This window comes from Acinonyx jubatus, chromosome A2, assembly GCF_027475565.1.
Source record: "Acinonyx jubatus isolate Ajub_Pintada_27869175 chromosome A2, VMU_Ajub_asm_v1.0, whole genome shotgun sequence".
Classification (NCBI taxonomy): Eukaryota; Metazoa; Chordata; class Mammalia; order Carnivora; family Felidae; genus Acinonyx; species Acinonyx jubatus.
Window position 1 is genome coordinate 40,820,131 of NC_069383.1, and position 19,578 is coordinate 40,839,708.

At 37.5% G+C, this 19,578-nt stretch overlaps 2 protein-coding genes across 2 annotated transcripts in view; one reads left to right on the top strand and one right to left on the bottom strand.

Moving 5' to 3' along the window:
- Positions 1-19,578, top strand: part of ELMO1 (engulfment and cell motility 1) — a 730,817-nt gene that overhangs the window by 13,994 nt on the left and 697,245 nt on the right. The gene's annotated exons all lie outside the window — the stretch shown is intronic.
- Positions 14,394-19,578, bottom strand: part of GPR141 (G protein-coupled receptor 141) — a 46,854-nt gene continuing 41,669 nt past the window's right edge. Inside the window, exon 2 of the mRNA XM_015065075.3 lies at positions 14,394-18,515. Coding sequence (XP_014920561.1) covers positions 17,596-18,501 — 906 coding nt within the window. The 5' untranslated portion in view covers positions 18,502-18,515 and the 3' untranslated portion in view covers positions 14,394-17,595. The remainder of the gene's footprint in view (positions 18,516-19,578) is intronic.

Here is a 19,578-nt window from a genome sequence, read left to right on the forward strand (position 1 = left end):
CTCGCGGTCCGTCAGTTCGAGCCCCGCATCGCGCTCTGGGCTGATGGCTCAGAGCCTGGAGCCTGCTTCCGATTCTGTGTCTCCCTCTCTCTCTGCCCCTCCCCTGTTCATGCTCTGTCTCTCTCTGTCTCAAAAATAAATAAAACGTTAAAAAAAATTTAATAAAAAAAAAAGAATAGGGATATCACTCTTTTCAATTTGAGGCCTCATCTAGAAAGTCACAAAATATTTACTCCAAGATTTCAGTTTTCAATTGCAATATGTAAAATGATTTAAAAATAAATAAGACTCAAAAATCTAAAATCGAGTAGTGCTAAAGATACCTTACTGGTGATTACTAAATCTTCCTTATGTTGGATTTACCTAAAATCTAAGTTGAAATTTTTTAAGTCAAGCCTTTAATTCTTTATTAATTATCGTCATCTTAAGTAATTTACCTCTTGATTTAGATTTTATTTTATGAAGTTTAAACTTCACCTACATTTATTCTATAACTTCAAATATATATTATTTCTAGAAGTGTTTATTTTAGTCCGTCTTGATTTTCACAACTGAACTGAGAGCATATTAAGTGTACTTTGTTTGAGCTTTATAGAGAACCTGCCATTCGGTCTTGTTGCCATGGAATGTTTTCTACCAACTCTCTTAAAGTGACACATATTTACTGTTTATGATTGTTCTGGGAACTACACTTACCTATTTAGACATGAAAAATCACTTTCAGGGCGCCTGGGTGGCGCAGTCGGTTAAGCGTCTGACTTCAGCCAGGTCACGATCTCGCGGTCTGTGAGTTCGAGCCCCGCGTCGGGCTCTGGGCTGATGGCTCAGAGCCTGGAGCCTGTTTCCGATTCTGTGTCTCCCTCTCTCTCTGCCCCTCCCCCGTTCATGCTCTGTCGCTCTCTGTCCCGAAAATAAATAAAAAACGTTGAAAAAAAATTAAAAAAAAAAAAAAAGAAAAATCACTTTCATTACACTATAATAGAATATGGATTTTCTGAAACCTCATTTTAACCTGAATAATACTTTGCTTCATTTGCTTATCTTAAATCTTGTATCAGTTCATTTTCTGGAGTAATTCAACTGTTTTGTCATTCTTGGAAGTGTGCCTATTTTTTTTAAATATAGCATCAAATCCCACATAAACTATGGCAAGTTACATTTCTTTGAATAAGGCAAAATGAAACCAAATACAATTTGGAATTATCTTTCCTGAGACATGTATCTAGCAAGTTTGACTATCTCTTCCTCCTAAACTTGTTTTACTGCATTTCCTGTGTTGGTTTTATTTATTTGTTTATTTGTTTGTTTGTTTATTTTTAGAGACAGAGAGTGCAGGAGCATGCATGAGAAAGTGGGGAGGGGAGGGTGAGCAGTGGAGGTGGTAGAGGGAGAGAGAAAATCTTAAGTAGAAGAAAATCTTTACACCCAGAAAGTTTGTTTCACACTCATTCTTACAACTCCTTTGGGTTTTTGTCTTTTGTTTTGTTTTTTTTTTTTATCTTATTTTAATGTTAATGACCTTTTTTATTTAGAAGATTGAAAGTTTTGGAGCACCTGGATGGCTCAGTCAGAGCATCCAACTCGTGGTTTCGGCTCAGGTCATATGATCTCATGTGGTTTGTGGGTTTAAGCCCTGCATCAGGCTCTGCGCTAACAGAGTGGAGTCTGCTTGGGATTCTCTCTGTCCCTCTGTCTGCCCCTACCCTGCTCTCTCTCTCTCTCTCTCTCTTTCTCTCGCTTTCTCTCTTTCTCTCTCTCTGTCAAAATGAATAAATAAACTTAAAAAAAAACCTGAAAGTTTCAATTATGGATTACCTTATTTTCTCCCTTTAATATTTGGTTGCAAAATTCCCTGGACCTAAAGGTTTTGTTTTGTTTCATTTGTTTGTTTGTTTGTTTGTTTGTTTGTTTGTTTTTAAAGAGGTTTCTGAGAACAAATTCATTTTTTTTAAATATTTATTTATTTTTGAGAGAGAGAGAGACACAGAGCATGAGTGAGGGAGGGGCAGAGAGAGAGGGAGACACAATCCAAAGCAGGCTCCAGGCTCTGAGTTGTCAGCATAGAGTCCAATGCAGGGCTTGAATTCACGAACCGTGAGATCATGACCTGAGCCGAGGTCAGGCGCTTAACCAACTGAGCCACCCAGGCACCCCTCAATTTTTAAAATAGAAATGAGGCTATTCATATTTTCTTTTGGTCATGTGTTTGTTTTGGAAAGATCTGTTTTTCAAAGGTTGTCCATTTCATCTAAGTTGTCAAATGTTTTGTTCAAAACACCCTTTTATTATCTTTTTGATGTTTGTAGGATTTGTAATGATATCTAACCCTTTTTTTATTCCTGTTATTGATTGACCCCTGCAGTAAGTAACATCTTTAACCCCCTTTACATGTGGGAAAATGAGCCCCAGTGGTGACTTACATAACTTGCTGGCTCAAGATGGTATGATTTGTTATTAACCTCTGATTTGCGGTGCACTGTGTTTTTCTGTATATATGTTTATCTGAAATATCTCACAAAATTTTATTTGACAAGCAGTCAAAACTATAGCTGGGATGAAAAATAATATGAAGGAAAATTCATGCCATGTAAGTCTTGGATAACTGTTGGCTAGAACAATTCAGTATAGCTATCAAAAATACTTGGAAATATTTCAGACCTAGAATTGAAAAACTAAAGATAACAGTTGCTATAAGTTGCAGAATTTTAAAGATAACTTTTCTTTTGGAAAGTAATCATTTGGTGATGGACTGCTTGGCATTGGTCTATAGTCATTATGATTCTAGTACTATCATGATGGTAGAAGGCTATCATCAATTTTTTCCCTCTCCATATAAGCACGTCATACTCCCATCAAGAAATAGCAGATAGAACCTATTCCTTCCCTTCCCTTGAATCTGAGATGGCCTTAGTGACTTGCTTAATGAATAAAATGTGACAGATGCAATGTTCTGGGACTTGCACAGCTAGGGCATAAAAAGCCTTGCAGCTTCTGCTTGGGCCTCTTACAACACTTTGTCTTGGGGAAACCGGTTACAACATAGGAAGTCAGAGTATCCTGATCTCACCACATTCTAGAAGCTATATGAAGGTACTTCAGTTAATAGTCTGAGCTTAGAGTTCTGGCCATACCCACCAAGGCACCAGACATGTAAGTGAATCCACCTTGAACCCTCCAGACTGGCCCATCTGCCAGCTGAATGCCACCAAGTAACTTCAGTCAATGCCATGTGGAACAGAAGAAACCAAGCTATGCCCGAATACCTGACCCATGAAATTTTGAAATGTAATAAAATGCTTATTGTTCTAAACCACTAAGGCTTAGGACTGTTACACAGAGGTTAACCAGAACAATGACTATTATGTAAATGATGGAAAACATCCCTAACATTTAGCTTTATAAAGACTTATGTGAGACTCCTGATTAGTTGAAAGAGAACCTAGAAAAATACCATCAAATCTGACATGCTAAGTGGTATATCCTAGACAACTTTGTTCTCCACAGAGCTAAGATGACAATACAGTTTCTAAAATTTATAACAGTTCTTGCCAACACAGTTATTTCAATTTAATATTATTGACTATTTCTGGTCTTCAGCCAGTAAAGACTTGTTTTTAGGGGCAGCTAGGTGACTCAGCCACTTGAGTTTCAGACTCTTGATTTCGGCTCACGTCATGATCTCAAGGTTAGTGGGTTTGAGCCCGCATCAGGCTCCATGCTGACAGTGCTTGGGATTGTCTCTATCTCCTCTCTCTCTGCCTCCCCACCCCACCATGCTCACTCTCTCTCTCTCTCTCTCTCTCTCTCTCTCTCTCCCCCCTTCTCTCTCTCTCTCTCAAAATAAATAAACTTAAAAAAGAAAAAAATAAAAAGACTTGAAGGGCACCTGGGTGGCTCAGTCGGTTAAGCATCCTTTTGATTTCGTCTCAGTTCATCATCTCCCAGTTCATGAGATCGAGCCTCACATGGGGCTCTGCACTGACAGCATAGAACCTGCTTGGAATTCTCTCTGTTCCTCTCTCTCTGCCCTTCTGCATGCACATGTACACATGCTCTCTCGCTCTCTCTAAATAAATATATTTTTAAACTTGTTTTTATGTTTAAGATATTATAATGAACAAGACTTTCTGATTATTGGTTGTCATCTTGGAGAGAAAGTAAAAACATCTTCATGTGTAAGGATATATCCAAGTTGTAATGTAAGGCTTGAGCTTTTAGATTTTGGCTCTAAACATACTGGACTAGCTCATATTTCATGATGCTTTGAAACAAATCTCTGTGAGTGAATGGATCTGTAATAGAGGATTTGCTTTCTGAGATAATTATCTCTTCCTGGAGTGTTAAAAAGCTTTATGTTGGATATCCATGGTGTCTCATGCAACTTAAGATTAGTCTGTGCTTTGCAGCCCCTTTAGCCAATAAGATCATAAACAATATAACAAAGGTTAACATATAAAAAGCAATGACTGCTAAATTTAACCAAATATCTAGTGCTTTTTAAACAACATCCTGGATCATAAATTACTTTTAGTAAAAGCCTCATACCTAATTTGGCTTGGTGAGAATTTAATTTGAAAGTGTATATTAAGTAATTCAGTGTGTCTGTCCTGAGTTTTTAATCCTTCTTTTTATTCTTTAATGAAGAATAATTGTATAGCAACAGAAAACACAGTCAATATCTAAAGTCATTGATTCCTTCTTGGCTCAACCAGGAATCATTCTCATTAAACAACAACAAAAAAAATACATGTGGAGAAATAGTTATCATTAAAGAGTCCTTTCCTTGAGGCATATTAAAAATCATTATAAGCCTTCAATGAATGCCACGTTTCTATATAGCTCTTTTTATGCAGCTTTAAAGTGCTACTATCACAATTGTTCAGATCTGAAGAAAATAAGAGAAGGTGAACTGGCTCACATGCCCACTGAAAGGAAACAGCTGAATGACTGAAATTTCCAGCCTTGTTTTTAGCTCATTAGGCAATTGTTAAAGTGTTTTTCCATTGCCATAACAAAAGTAATTAAATCCAGGACAGACTTTTTAAAGAAAATGGCTTGTAAACACTAAATCATATCTATCCCAAAGCCCAATGACTTCATTAGTTCATAATGGTCACCATAGAATACATCCATTTCTCAGGATACACAAAGGCCCATATCAATAGTCAAGTGGCTTGTATTTGACAACTGTTGTTGGCAAATGAGTAGAAAAGCTATCTTATCACTTAAGGCTAGTAAAATATAGATATACTTTACTTACTGAGCAGACCAAATTGTTTCATGGCTTATGATTACATTGTAATGCAATAAAAGCCATAATAAAAGCTGTTACTTCTGGTTATTTATGTGTATATAAAAAGGTACATTATGGATTATTCCTGTGCATTGTGGAAGCTATTGCTCCCTCACGCACCCTGGAGGATTCATTAATTCATTTGTTCCTTTATCAACATTTAATGAGCATGTATTGCTAAAAACTGTTCTATATTCTGAGTTTGCAACAATAAACAAACCAGAAAAAAAAATTCCTGTTATCTTGAGGCTGACATTCAATCTAAAGAGAGAAAATTAACTTAAAATTTCAAATAAATGAATTATATAATGCCAGAGAGTAAGAAATAGTGTGAAGAAAAATAAAGCAAGGTATGGAATAGAATGTAAAAGGAGTACATTTTTGATGAGATGATCAGTGAAGGTCTTTCTGGAGAGGGGACACTTCTTTTTTTAGATATTTGTGTGTTTTGTTTTGTTTTTCAACGTTTATTTATTTTTGGGACAGGGAGAGACAGAGCATGAACGGGGTAGGGGCAGTGAGAGAGGGAGACACAGAATCAGAAACAGGCTCCAGGCTCTGAGCCATCAGCCCAGAGCCCGACGCGGGGCTCGAACTCACAGACCGCGAGATCGTGACCTGAGCAGAAGTCGGACGCTTAACCGACTGCGCCACCCAGACGCCCCTGTTTTGTTTTGTTTTGTTTTGTTTTGTATGGAAGTAAGCTCTGTGCCCAATGTGAAGCTCAAACATACAACCCCAGAGATCAAGAGTCACATGCTCTACCGACTGAGTCAGCCAGGTGCCCTGAGGTGACACTTTAGATGAAATGTAAATGAAATAAAGGGGAAAACTCTGGGAATATCTGGGGAAAGAGTGTTTCAGGCAGGAACAGCAGGTGTAAAATCCTGAGGCTGGAACTTGATTGGTAAATTCAAGGAATAGCAAGACCTGTGAGGTTGAAGTGACCTAGGGAATGATCGCCATGATGCTGGAGAAATGCCCAGTAGCTTTGGATTTTACTGTGTGATAAGAAGCCATTAAAAAGTTTTGAGCAGAGAAATAAAAGATTCCTTTAACTGCTACATAAATGACAACATAGTGGCAAATGAGAAAACCCTGAGAGCAATCAAGAACCTGCAGGAGGCTATGGCAAAAGAAGATGGTGCCTTGGATAAAGGTGTATTCTAGATGTTTTCTGTTTGCTTCTCCAGATTCACTTTCCATCCTTCACCATGGTGTTTTGTGCCCTAGGAGGCTGGTGTGATTCAGCCAGTGGGGGACACTGGCAGAAATTGGAGAGCAAGAAAAGAGTGAGGAGGGTTATTTATTGTCCTGATTCACTTCCTGCAGGGTCACAGGAATTGATGTGTGCCTCTATCCATAGCTCCTCCTAGGCAACCCTCTTCAAATGCCTTTGCTTTCTAGGTTCTATAATGTCTAACATTCACCCCTTTAACCTATGCTAATGAGGGCTCTGCAAGGTTGCTAACCCTGAGATTTCATACTATCTCTTGTTGAGTTTTCTAACTCAATTTATAACTTTAAATAGTGCCTTTCACACACCCTCCCCAAATTACTGTGCTTTAATGAGCGACCTGTTTCTTGCTGGGCCGTGATGGCACAGAGTGATAATGGTGATAAGAAGTACTTGGATTTGGGATATATTTTGACAGGATCTGCTTAAAGATTGGTCGTGTGCATACAACCTGAGATATGAAGAAGGGATACAACTTGCTTTTTTACCCTTAATAATATGGAGGTTTTCTTCCAAGTCAAAACATAGACTTCTGTTTTCAGTTAATTCACACAATTCCAAAACATGAATATGCCATGGCTTATTAGTTAATCACCCCACTTGAAGACATTTAGTTCCTTTCTGGCTTTTTGCTAATATAATGCTGCAGTATACTCTTGCACTATACATCCTGTATCTTTGTGCATTGTGGATTTCTTGAGGACATATTTATAGAAGTAGAATTACTATACTAAGAGATAGGTACCTTTAAAACTTCTATAAATATTTCCAAATTGCTCTCCCAAAAAGCAATATTAATATGCCCTTCCAACAACAGTGACTTTTACCCTCACAATGAAGAAATATTATTAAACTTTAAAAAATCTTCTGATAAAAATGTTATTTGCTTTTCTCTGAATGCTAGTGATATTGAGCATCTTTCCATGATAGTTGGCCATTGTTTGATGAGGAATATGATTACACATAGATTCAAGATAGCTCCCACAAAATACTTAATTACAAAGAGAAAAAAAGGAACTTCACAGTGGAGAAATCTGGCAAACACTACCTTAATTAAGTGACCAAAGTGACTGTCATCAGTAATGGTGATGTGGTTTTAAGTGTTGGGGTTCAGAGCTGACAGCCAAGAGAGAATTCTTGAGACATCTTTGTTACAAAAAGGTGATTTTATTAAAGCATGGGGACAGGACCCTTGGGCAGAAAGTGCTACACTAGGGTTGTGAGGGGTGACTGATTATATATCTGATTATACAGTTGGGGGAAGTAAAGATAAGGGGAAGTTTTCAAAAGGACTTTCATATACCAAAGACTCACAGGATCCTGAGGGTTGTGCTAAGATTTCGTTTTGTCCTTAGCAAAGTGTCAGCATCAAGGCAGCTAAGGTCCCAAAGGAAGGTTGCTCTGCCTGTTTCAAGGACTGTCAGTGGGTTGTAGGCAGTAAGGTAATTTAATTTTTCATTTGCCTTTGTTTCCCACATCAATGGGACAAGTCAAAATTGTAGACCACCTCATGGTAATGAGATATAATAAGAAACAATGTGGTACTGTTATGCCCAGAATTCATGATCCCCAAAGACCACCAGGGAGCCGAGTCCGATGCAAAAGCAAAGAGCCTTTACTCAGCTAGCTCGAGTTCAATCCCCTACCTGCACCTACGCAGCGGTGAGATGCCCGGGAGAGATAGCGAGTTTCAAAAGCACAAAGGTTTTATTGGGGTCTAGGGGCAGTTGGTGACGTAATGGCTGTGGCCTCAGCCGATTGGCTGGAGAAGGGTCGTGGCCTCGGCCGATTGGCTGGGGAAGGGTCGGAGTCCTGTTATGCAGGTCACCGGGCCTGTTTTGATCGGGAAGTTTGAACGGGTGAGCGGGAGGTTACTCAAGGGGAGGAGGCGTGGTCTGAGGTTTCTGCGATTTTCTCAGAAAGGGGGCAAGTCGGGGACGTAGTCACTCAAGGTGGAGGACACAGAACAAGATGGAGTCAGCGGCATAGGTCCGCCCTTTCAGTACCTGGGTGAGTCAATCGGTTAAGCTAAGTGTCCAACTCTTGGTTTCAGCTCAGGTCATGATCTCACAGGTTCGGGTTTGTGAGACCAAACCTGGTGTCGGGCTCCTCACTGTCAGCTTGGGATTCTCTCTCTCCGTCTCTCTCTCCATCTCTCTCTCCATCTCTCTCTCCGTCTCTCCGTCTCCCTCTCTCTCCCTCTCTCCCTCTCTCTCCCTCTCTCTCTGCCCCTCCCTGGTACATGCACTCTCTCTCTCAAAATAAATAAACTTTAAGAAAAAAAAAAAGAAAGAAAGCAGCAGCATTTCTGTGATATTACTACCAAAGATACATAATCTGAATCTAATCATGAGGCAAATCCAAACTAAGAGACAAACTACAAAACACGTGTTTGTATTAAGGTCGTGTAAAATAAGGAATGACCAAAGAACTATTCCAGAGTGAAGGAGACAGAAGCAGTGGGGTCTTTGGATTAGATAGTCATGAATAACTTCCTGATTTTTAAGCTTGTATAATCATTTATAGGAGAAACAGAGACCTTGTTGATGAGAAATTCTCACTAAAACATTAGGAAGTGATATGGCAACAGGTCAGTAACTTGTCCTGAAATTGTTCAGGAAAAAGAAGTTACTTATATTTTATTTGTAATTTTTCTTAAAGCTTGAGATTATTAAAACAACAACCAACTTTTTCACAAATGAAATCACAATACATATTCCTCAGGAATACTTCTCTACTTGGCATCCAACGGACACCACATATTTATTCTTGTGACAGAGAGGATAAATCTTAACTTGCTTTCTCTTCCCTGGATTGTTTTTTTTCTGATACAGGTTTCAGCAGTGATAAATCATATCATAGTGGCTAGAGAAATATCTCATCACACTATCTACAAGTTAGAAAAATAAAGGTTCTGAGAGCTATTCAAAGGCTGTGTCATTGGAGAGAAAGACTTAAGTAAGGTACTGGCTTGCTTCTCATAAACTCTAGCCTTTTCAGGATTTCAAATGTAGGGGAGTTTCCTGAAACCCTGTCTTTTTTTTTTTTTTTTAATTTTTTTTAATGTTTTATTTTATTATTTTTGAGAGACACAGTGTGAGCAGGGGAGGGGCAGAGAGAGCCAGAGACACAGAATCTGAAATAGCCTCCAGGTTCTGAGCTGTCAGCTTAGATGGTTAAAAGACTGAGCTACCCAGGAGCCCGGAAACCGTGTCTTAAAAGCATTCAAATGTTTTGCTAATTGGCAAGCATTCAAAACAAAATGAAACAAAAACAGGTTACCAAAATCCCAATCCTCTACAAAAACAATGGTGTTTTGTTTGTGCTCTATACATTATTTCTAAGAATTAACTTAATTTGGGATCAAAAAATTAGTTGCAAGAAACCATTATTAAAATAAAGTACTAAAACCTCTAAATATGAACTAACTAAAAAAAAATTTGCTTTCAGAATTATTTTTGCTCTTATAGCTAGAGATATATTTTAACAGTATCTTCTCAACCAAACTGCTACAAAAAAAACACAAAGTTTATGAAATAGTTTTTTTTAAGAAAAACAATCTTTTGTGTAGGGTTCTGAAAATGCTAAAAGTTTATTTTTCTTACTTAATTTTCTCTTCTCCCCAACCTCTTTTTTTTTGATAAGTAAATTAAGCTTAAAACTCAAGTAAACAAGCTTTGAAAAGCAGATACAATTGGTTGCTTTGGGCTGCCATCTAGTGTTAAAGAAAATATTTACCTTTTTTATATTGACAGTGGTTTCAATATGACAAAAGGTGAAAGCAAATACTATCATTAAAATATTTAAAAAAAATTTTTTAATGTTTATTTATTTTTGAGAAAGAGAGAGACAGGGTGTGAGCAGGGGAGAGGAGAGAGACCGGGAGGGAGACACAGAATTCAAAGTAGGCTCCAGGTTCTGAGCTGTCAGCACAGAGCCAGTCGCTGGGCTTGACCTCAGGAACTGCAAGATCATGGCCTGAGTCCCAAGTTGGATACTTAATTGACTGAGCCACCCAGGCAGCCCCTTTTTTTTAAAGTTTATTTATTTTTGAGGGGGGAGGGGCAGAGAGGAAGACGCTAAAAATTTTTTTTTATTTGTTTTAATGTTTATTCATTTTTGAGAGAGAGATAGCACAAGTGGGGGAGGGACAGAGGGAGACAGAGAGAGACAGAATCTGAAGCAGGCTCCAGGTTCCAAGCTATCAGCACAAAGCCTGACATAGGGCTCAAACTCACAAACCATGAGATCATGATCTGAGCCAAAGTTGAACACCCAACCGATTGAGGCACCCAGGTGCTCCCAGGGTAAAAGATTTTTTAAATAAAAATTAAGTATATTTGAAGTATATAACATGTTGATTTGATACACATATACATAGTGCAAGATTACTACAGTTAAGCCAGTTAACATATCTCCTCACATAGTTACCACATTTGTGAGGAGTGCACTTGAAATCTACTCTTTTAACATATTTCCAGTGTTCAAAACAAAATCAAATATAGTCACGCCTTTACATTAGATCTCTAAACTTATCCTATATAACTACAAATTTGTACCTTTTGACCCACATCTCCCCATTTCCCCACCAACCACCATTCTACTCTCTACTTCTATAACTTTTACTTTTTTTTTCTTTTTTTAACTTCACACACATTTGACCCTTGAACAATACAGGGGTTGGTGCATTAACCCCTTGCCTAGTCGAAAATGCATGTATAATTTTTAACTCCCCCAAAACTTAATACTTAAAAGTCTGCTGTAGACTTGGAAGCTGATGAGGCCACATAAGGCAAGCTGACCCCCCACCCCCCAAATCACCTTCCCCCAGGTGGGATATGTGTGACATTCCTCAGGCACTCCTGGCTACCGAAGAACAAAGGAAAGGAGAAAACAAATGGTCAACTGATAGAGATCACAGTCATGCAAGGTATGAGTCTCCATCAGTTTACAAATGTCTTAGTAAATTACAAGAAAAAGGCAATCTTATCAATAGCCTAATCTCCAGGAACTCCCCACTGTCTTAATGATAGTGCTTTGCTAGAGGGAAAAACACCCGTAGCTTGACAATAGTAATCCAGTAATACTTGAATCTTCTTTAGCATATGGAAATCCCATTAAGAAACTTCCTCTTGACTTTATCTCCCCCAACTCCATGTATATAACCAGTCACTCTTCACAATCCCAGTGCCTGTCTTTCTGTCCACAGGCCCTGTCCCCTGTGCTTTAATAAAATCACCTTTTTTGTACCAAAGACATCTCAAGAATTTTTTCTTGGCCATCAGCTCTGGACCCCCATTACTCTAAAATCCCATCAGAAGCCTCACCAATAAAAAAAAAGTTGATTAACACATATTTTGTATGTTACCTGTTTTATATATGTATTCCTACAAAAAGTAAGCTAGAGAAAAGAAAATGTTAAGAAAATCATAAGGAAGAGAAAATACATTTACAAAACAACTGTATTTATTGAAAAAAATCTGCATGAGTGGACATACCCAGTTCAAATTCACGTTGTTCAAGGGTCAACTGTACATATCTTTTTTATCCATTTATCTGTTGATGGGCACTTGTGTTGTTTCCATATCTTGGCTATTGTGAATAATGCTGCAATGAATATGGGAGTACAGATATCTCTTTGAGATCTTGTTTTCAACTTCTTTGGATATATGCCCAGAAATTGGATTGTTGGAACATATGATAGTTCTATTTTTAATTTTTTGAGGAACCTTTGTACTTTTTTCCATAGTGGCTCTACCAATCCACATTCCAGCAACAGTGCACATAGGTTATCTTTTCTCCACATCCTTACCAACCTTTATTATCTCTTGTGTTTTTGGTGACAGCAGTTCTAACAGTGCGAAGTAATATCTCATTTTGTGGTTCTGCTTTGCATTTCCCTGAAGATTAGTGACACTGAGCATCTTTTCATGTACCAGTTGGCCATTTGTAAGTGTTAATTAGAAAAACATCAGTTCAGTTCCTCTGCCCATTTTTAATCAGATTGGGGGGGGGGGTTGCTATTGAATTATGTGTTCTTTATGTATTTCAAATTTCAATCCCTTATTGGCTATTTGATTGTGAATATTTTCTTTCATTTGACAGGTTGCTGTTTCATTTTGTTGATGGTTTCCTTCACAGTAAAGATGCCTTTTAATTTGATGTAGTCCCACTTTTTTATTTTTGCATTTGTTACCTTTACTTTTGGTTTCAAATCGAAAAAAAAAATCATTGCCAAGACCAGTGTGAAGGAGCTTACTTCCAATGTTTTCCTCCAGGAGTTTTATGGTTTCATATCTTAAATTTAAGTCTAATCCATTTTAAGCTGATTTTTGCACCTGGCATAAGATAAGAGTCCCATTTCATTATGTTGCATGTGGTGGTCCAGTTTTCCCAACCATTTACTGGAGATTGTCCTTTCCCCATTGTATATTCTTGGCTCCTTTGCCATAAAGTAATTGATTATAAATGCATTAGTTTATTTCTGGGCTCTATTCTCCATTGATCTATGGGTCTGTTTTTAAGCCAGTATTATGCTGTTTTGATTGCTATAGCTTTGTAATATAGTTTGAAATCAGGAAGAGTGATGCCTCCAGCTTGGTTCTTCTTTCTCAATATTGCTTGGGCTTTTGGGGATGTCTTGTAGTTGCATACAAATTTTAGGATTGTTTTTTTCTATTTCTGTGACAAATGCCATTGGAGTTTTGATTTTGCATTGAATCAGTAGATTGCTTTTGGTGGTATGGACATTTTAACAATAATAATTCTTCCAGTCCATGAGCATGGAATATCTTTCCGTGCATCTTCCTTAGTTTATTTTATTAATGTCTTAGAGTTTTCTTTGTACAGCTCTTTTACCTCTTGGTTAAATTTATTTCTAAGTATTTTATTCTTTTTCATGTAATTGTAAATGTGATTGTTGTCTTAATTTCTTTTTCTGATAGCTTGTTGATAGTAGATAGTAATGCAACTGATTTTTGACTATTGATTTTGTATTTTGTAACTACTGATTTCCTTTATTATAACAGTTTTTGTTATAAGACTCTCCTCAAGGGGAGTCTTGAGGGTTTTCTTTTTTGGCATTATCCAAGCAAATCCACCATCACTGTGCCCTGTTACCATAGGGCTTTTGTTACCAACTATCTCCAAAGTGCTATAACCAGCCCCTATTACAAAGAGAATTTCCTGTTCCTGTCACCCCCAAAAGGTGTGAGAGTCCTCAGTCCATGCCTCATCTTATTAGAGGTTACGTGAGCAAAATCTGCATAATCTAATAAATGGCAATTTCGCAGTTTCACCTCACTGACCTTCCACTCAAGAGTTGATGACTGAGAATGTCTTGGCTCAGTGCCCTCCTTCACAACCCCTTTATTAGCTTAGGAAAGCAGTTTTACTGGCAGCCCCAATGAGGAGGATTAGAGGAGGATTTACTTATTTTCACCACTTGTTGAATCATTCCACACAAAGATTACAGGCAAAATAGTTTCTTTCTACCTAATCTATGTCAGGTTAAGGAGGAAAGAGACCCAAAGACCTTTTCAGAGGAAAAATAAGAAATGAACAAAGGCTGAGTAGAGAGCTTTTCTTGACGGATGCCAGAAACAATCTTTCTGTCGGTGCCTCAAAAATTGTCATTATCGGGGCGCCTGGGTGGCTCAGTCGGTTGAGCGGCCGACTTCAGCTCGGGTCATGATCTCGCGGTCCGTGAGTTCGAGCCCCACGTCGGGCTCTGTGCTGATAGCTCAGAGCCTGGAGCCTGCTTCGGATTCTGTGTCTCCCTCTCTCAGACCCTCCCCCATTCATGCTCTGTCTCTCTCTGTCTCAAAAATAAATAAACGTTAAAAAAAAAAATTTAAAAAAAATTGTCATTATCCCTGGGTTTAAAATCTGGTAGATATTGACCATGAGCCAATTTGAGAGTCGTGAGTTCCCCCAAAGGGAAGTGCCTTTGTCTTATCAAAAAAGAAAATACACATATATATTTTCTAAAAAGTTACATTTAATCACTGCAGAAATGAAATAGTTTAGAATTGAATCAACCTGAGGTTTAAGTATTCCTGAAATATAAGAATATTTTTTCTGTTCATAATGTCATAATTGATAAATCCGCCTTTTAAATTGACTCTTTGCTGGCTCAGTTGGTCTCAATGATTGCAGACCCCAAACCTTACTTTTTATTGCAAATATTTGGTAACACTTTTACCATTTTAAAACAAAATTCACAGATAATATAACCTTCTTACAGTATTAAATATATAATGTTCTAACTGTAACAAATGAATAATGAAGAAGACAGTTATTTGTAATAAAGTAGTATATATATATTTAATATATTTCAATGTGTAAATGCTCAGACATGATCACCAAAGGAGACAAAATCAGGCAGTCTGATGTTGGCACCTATTTCTAGTATCTACCTGAATACAACAGCTACAAATATTGTTTGCAGGTTTGTTCTGTTGTATTTTAATGCCATAGATGGTGTCACCATTGATAATGTGATTTTCCAAAGGAATGAACAACTCTTGGTAAAGTTCTGAGGAAAACATAATAAAATCTTTCCTCAATATCCATGGCATGGTAGCTACATTTGTGGAAAATTCAGAAAATTAAAACTATACCAAAAAACACTGTGTTTATGAAAATAGAATAAAACCTGACTAACTGCTCTAATTATTATTTACATATGTTTCACTTCATAAATGTCTGGAAGAACATTCAAATACACAGCGAGACCTGGTAATTATTTATTATGCAGACAGTTGTGTGCAAGGCAAAATGTCTCTGAACCCAGCCACAATTGCCAGTAGTATACTCTTATGATTTGGATATTCAAAAATGGCCAGAGAGGCCAGTAATGCCCCCACTCCTGCATGAGATTCATTTTCATAGTAATGAGAAACAGCAAACAGACAAATTGAAAATGTCCACTTATTTTCTAAATATTGATGATTAAGTTATTTTATGTTATGGAATATTGCATTTCTATATTTTGGGTAATATTTCATAGAGGTCCACAGAAATAGGCCCTTTATTATGATATATAATAATATAGGGAAAAGCATAATGTCTGAGCTTAACATATTAAAAACCTGGAAGAGGTTATAACACATTTATTTTACAAGCTAGCAGATATTATGATAGTAAGACATAGATATATAAGAAAAGAAATTTGATGTAACTTCTGTAAATAACTGTTTGGAAATTTTAATGTTTTACTATTTGTATTATTCTATGCTATTTATTTTTGTTATATTTTACTAATTATTTTCCTACAAATTTTATGGATGTAACAGATTTTCTTAAAACGTTTGTAGATCTTAGAAATTTCCTTACAACTTTTATGAATCATGAGAAGGAAAAAAAAAACTAAGAAAAAATGGTAAAAGAAGGCAAATAAGAAATAAAGGAAATATAACCTTAAAAAAAAAAGAACAGATAAAAGAAATTTCAAAACAGGAAAATTTGGTAACAAGTCATCGATACAGCATGTTGCTGCTTTGTCTTCCTCAAAATTATTTTCTATGACTTAGTAATTTTAGTGATCATAGAAACTCACAGGGATATTTCTTATTCATCTGATAAATTTGTGGATCCATAGAGTATAACAAATTAAGAGAAATCTTTAAATTCTGAACATTTATTTTGCTGGGAAAAAAACCTTACCTTAATTCATTCCATTCTTTTATCCCTAGCACCAATCACTTTAGGTTTTCTGAAGCATTAAAAATGAAACTGCGTCAGTTCCTTGGAGAGTTTCAAAATTATAAAACTTTGGGAAAAATAGTAGAAATATGAGCAAGAAGGGAAAAAAACCCACAAACCTATGTATCAACTTAGCAGCCTAATCTCATAGTCTAAATTAATTTTTCCTTTTTTTTTTTTTTTAAGTTTATTTATTTATTTTGAGAGCATGAGCTGGGGAGAGGCAGAGAGAGAGAGAGGATCCCAAATAAGTTCCATGCTGTGAACATGGAGTCTGAACGTGGAGTCTGGCTTGAGCTCAGGAACCATGGGATCAGGACCCGAGTCAAAGTCAAGAGTCAGACAAGGGCCAACTTAACCTTCTGAGCCACCCAGGTGCCCCTTAAATTAATTTGTATTTAGATTTCTCAAAAGGTCTTTTTTAAGAATATTGTTTTTGTTTAAAGACTTGTAACTTTAAGGGTAGAAGGGAACTCTAAAATGTATAACATTCTGTTTCCAAGGAAAATCTAAATTAACTGTGGCTCAAGACATCTAGAGTTATTTTCAAAAAGCGTAAAGGGAAAAAAAAATTAATCATTTCCTTAGGAACTCATTTTAATGCTTACCAGCATATTGGTGAGGAATATTATTTAACTTATAGTTTCACCCTCATTTATATATGTTTAGTAAACTTTTTAATGATTTTTGGATTTATTGAGGATGTTGATCCCATGTTCTTAAACTTGACTTTTTAAAGGACAAATCTAGATAGCCTTGTTACCGCAGAAGGCTGCAAGGAGTTCTGTTTCTCTTTATTGCTAGATAGGTGACTTCCTACCAAAGTTATGATAATCTAGAAAAATGTCTTACTGCTCTCCACCCTTATCTGTTATTTGTCAGGGTGGGAATTGAATGGACATCTTATCTGGTTAACCAAGTAGAGTTTGTGCCTTTGGGGCTGATTCATTGCCAGGATTAATTTACCTAAGGTTAAGTGGAATGAAAAGAACTAGAGGGCTAAATCTGTCCAAAGCTTGAAAAAGACCATGTTTCAAACTGATGAAACCAAAATAAGCTGGTGAAACTCAGAAACCATTAAACCCATGGTACCTACATGGGCCAAGTAGACATTTTATACTGGAAAATAATGCTGTAGTGCAGCTCCAAGAGGACTGAACATCACTAGTCTTTCTATAGACATCATTTAGAGATGGCAGGGATTAAATAAGAACTGGAATGAATGCTCTGACATTTTATAGTCTTTTTGTTTGGCTGCATCAAGGCATGGTTTTAATCAAGTAAGGAAATAACGCTTCCTGCCTCTCTGTGCCCATTTTTACTCCCAACATAAAGGGATTCTGAATACTGTGGTTTGTGGCTAGCGGCACAAAAAGCAATTCCATAGGTCAATTATCTTTTGTCTACAATGGCTTCCCCCAAGAACAAAGAGCAGCAAATCAAAGCAGCTAATTGCTGTTACGCTCAAGAAGATTTCATTATAAAATGCAACAGTGTTGTTACAGTCACTTGACTGTGCCACCACATATAAGTAATAGATCCTAAAGAACTGGTAGGGAAGGAAGCAAACAAGGATGACTCCTATAAAAAAAAGGTTTTTCAGCTGGGCCCAGAACTCCTGGTGGGACAACAAGGAGTGGCGTAGCTTCCGCACCATTGACATAATGATGAAGATCTGGAAGACCAAGAGAATCACTGCAATGGCTATAACAATAGTGACTATCATATAGTTGATAACTTGCACATGGGCACGAGCAAGTTCTTTGTGGAATTTAAAACAGTGTTTCTCATCATACGTCTCAGAATTTCCATACTGAGAAACAACCAGCGGTACCACAATGACAATCACCAGCAGCCACATGCCAGTACTGGCCGCCACAGCATGCAGTTTTCTGTAGAATTCCACTTTGTCCTTGCGCTTGAAGAAGATGAGGTACCTGATGACCAGGATCACCACATAGAACAGGAATGTGAGGTACATGTGGATGTGTAGCATGGCGCTCACAAATTTGCAGAAGGGCAACCCAAATGTCCAGATGTGCTTGATGAGATATGTCAAGCGAAAAGGCACTGTCACCAAGAAAACACTGTGGACCACCACCAGGTTAACGACTGCTGTGGTAGTCACCGACCGCGTGTTCATTTTCACCAGCAGGAACAAAATAGAGATGATGCCCATCAGTCCTCCAATGAGCACTATGAAGTAGAGCCTGGTTAAATGGGGTGTCAGTATAGGACTGCAGGAAGAACTGTTGTGGTCAGCCATATTTCAGAAGTCGCCTAGAAGAGACAGAACACCAATATAACTGACAAAGCTTCCAGAGCTTTGTTCATATCTCCTTCCTAGCATTGGCAATATGACTTTGTCACTCATCTGTGTATATGATATAAACTTTATGTACCTTAAGAATAAAGACTATGTCGTATGCATATCTGTATACTTGAGACTGAAAACATAGTTAAGTCATTGATTGTTAAGCTTTAATAGGTTAAAGACTTCATCGAGAGGCCCCCAGAGACATGTATGTATGTACATAGTCAAAACAGTTTGCATAAAACTGGATTGCAGACCATCTGAAGCTGACACATGGAGACTATTACTGTGACAGCCAGTGGGGAAAAATTATAGCATGGAAGGAAAGTTGAGTAGATGCATTAAGTGTACAAAATATTTCTCTTTTAAGTATGATTCTAATTCTCTAATTCCTTCCAACTCATCAGCAAATGATGCAAGAGTATTCATAATTCATTAGGATGCTAAATAGTTTGGTCAAGGAAAATCAACTACATCGAAGCAGCAATAAACAATAGGAGTGTATATGTGAATTTCTCACCATAGTTATGTTGTAATCTAGCAGTGAGGCCTTGGCTAAATTCTCATGGGTCCCACTGAAAACACAGCATATCTCCCAATTCTCCCATTCCCACACCTTCAAATTCGTGGAAGAATCACTATCACTTTTCCTCTGAAAAGATCCTTTCCCTAAATAGTCTTAGTCCCTTCTAACCCATTATCCACATTCTAATTTATTATGTATTAAATGAAAGAGTTAGTAATCCTTTAGTTACACTAAGTCATTTCTTTTCTTACTTAAATTCCTTCAGTGGCTTCCCATTTCTTTCAGAGTAAAAAAATCCTGGGGCTCCTGGGTGACTCAGGTCATGATCCCAGGGTAATGGGATCCAACCCTCCATCAGGCTCTGTGCTAACAGTGTAGAGCCCGCTTGGGATTCTCTCCCTCTTTCTCTGCCACCACCCCCCTCTGCTTGTGCATGCATTCTCTCTCTCTCTCTCTCTCTCTCTCTCTCTCTCTCTCTCTCGGAATAAGTAAACATTTTTTAA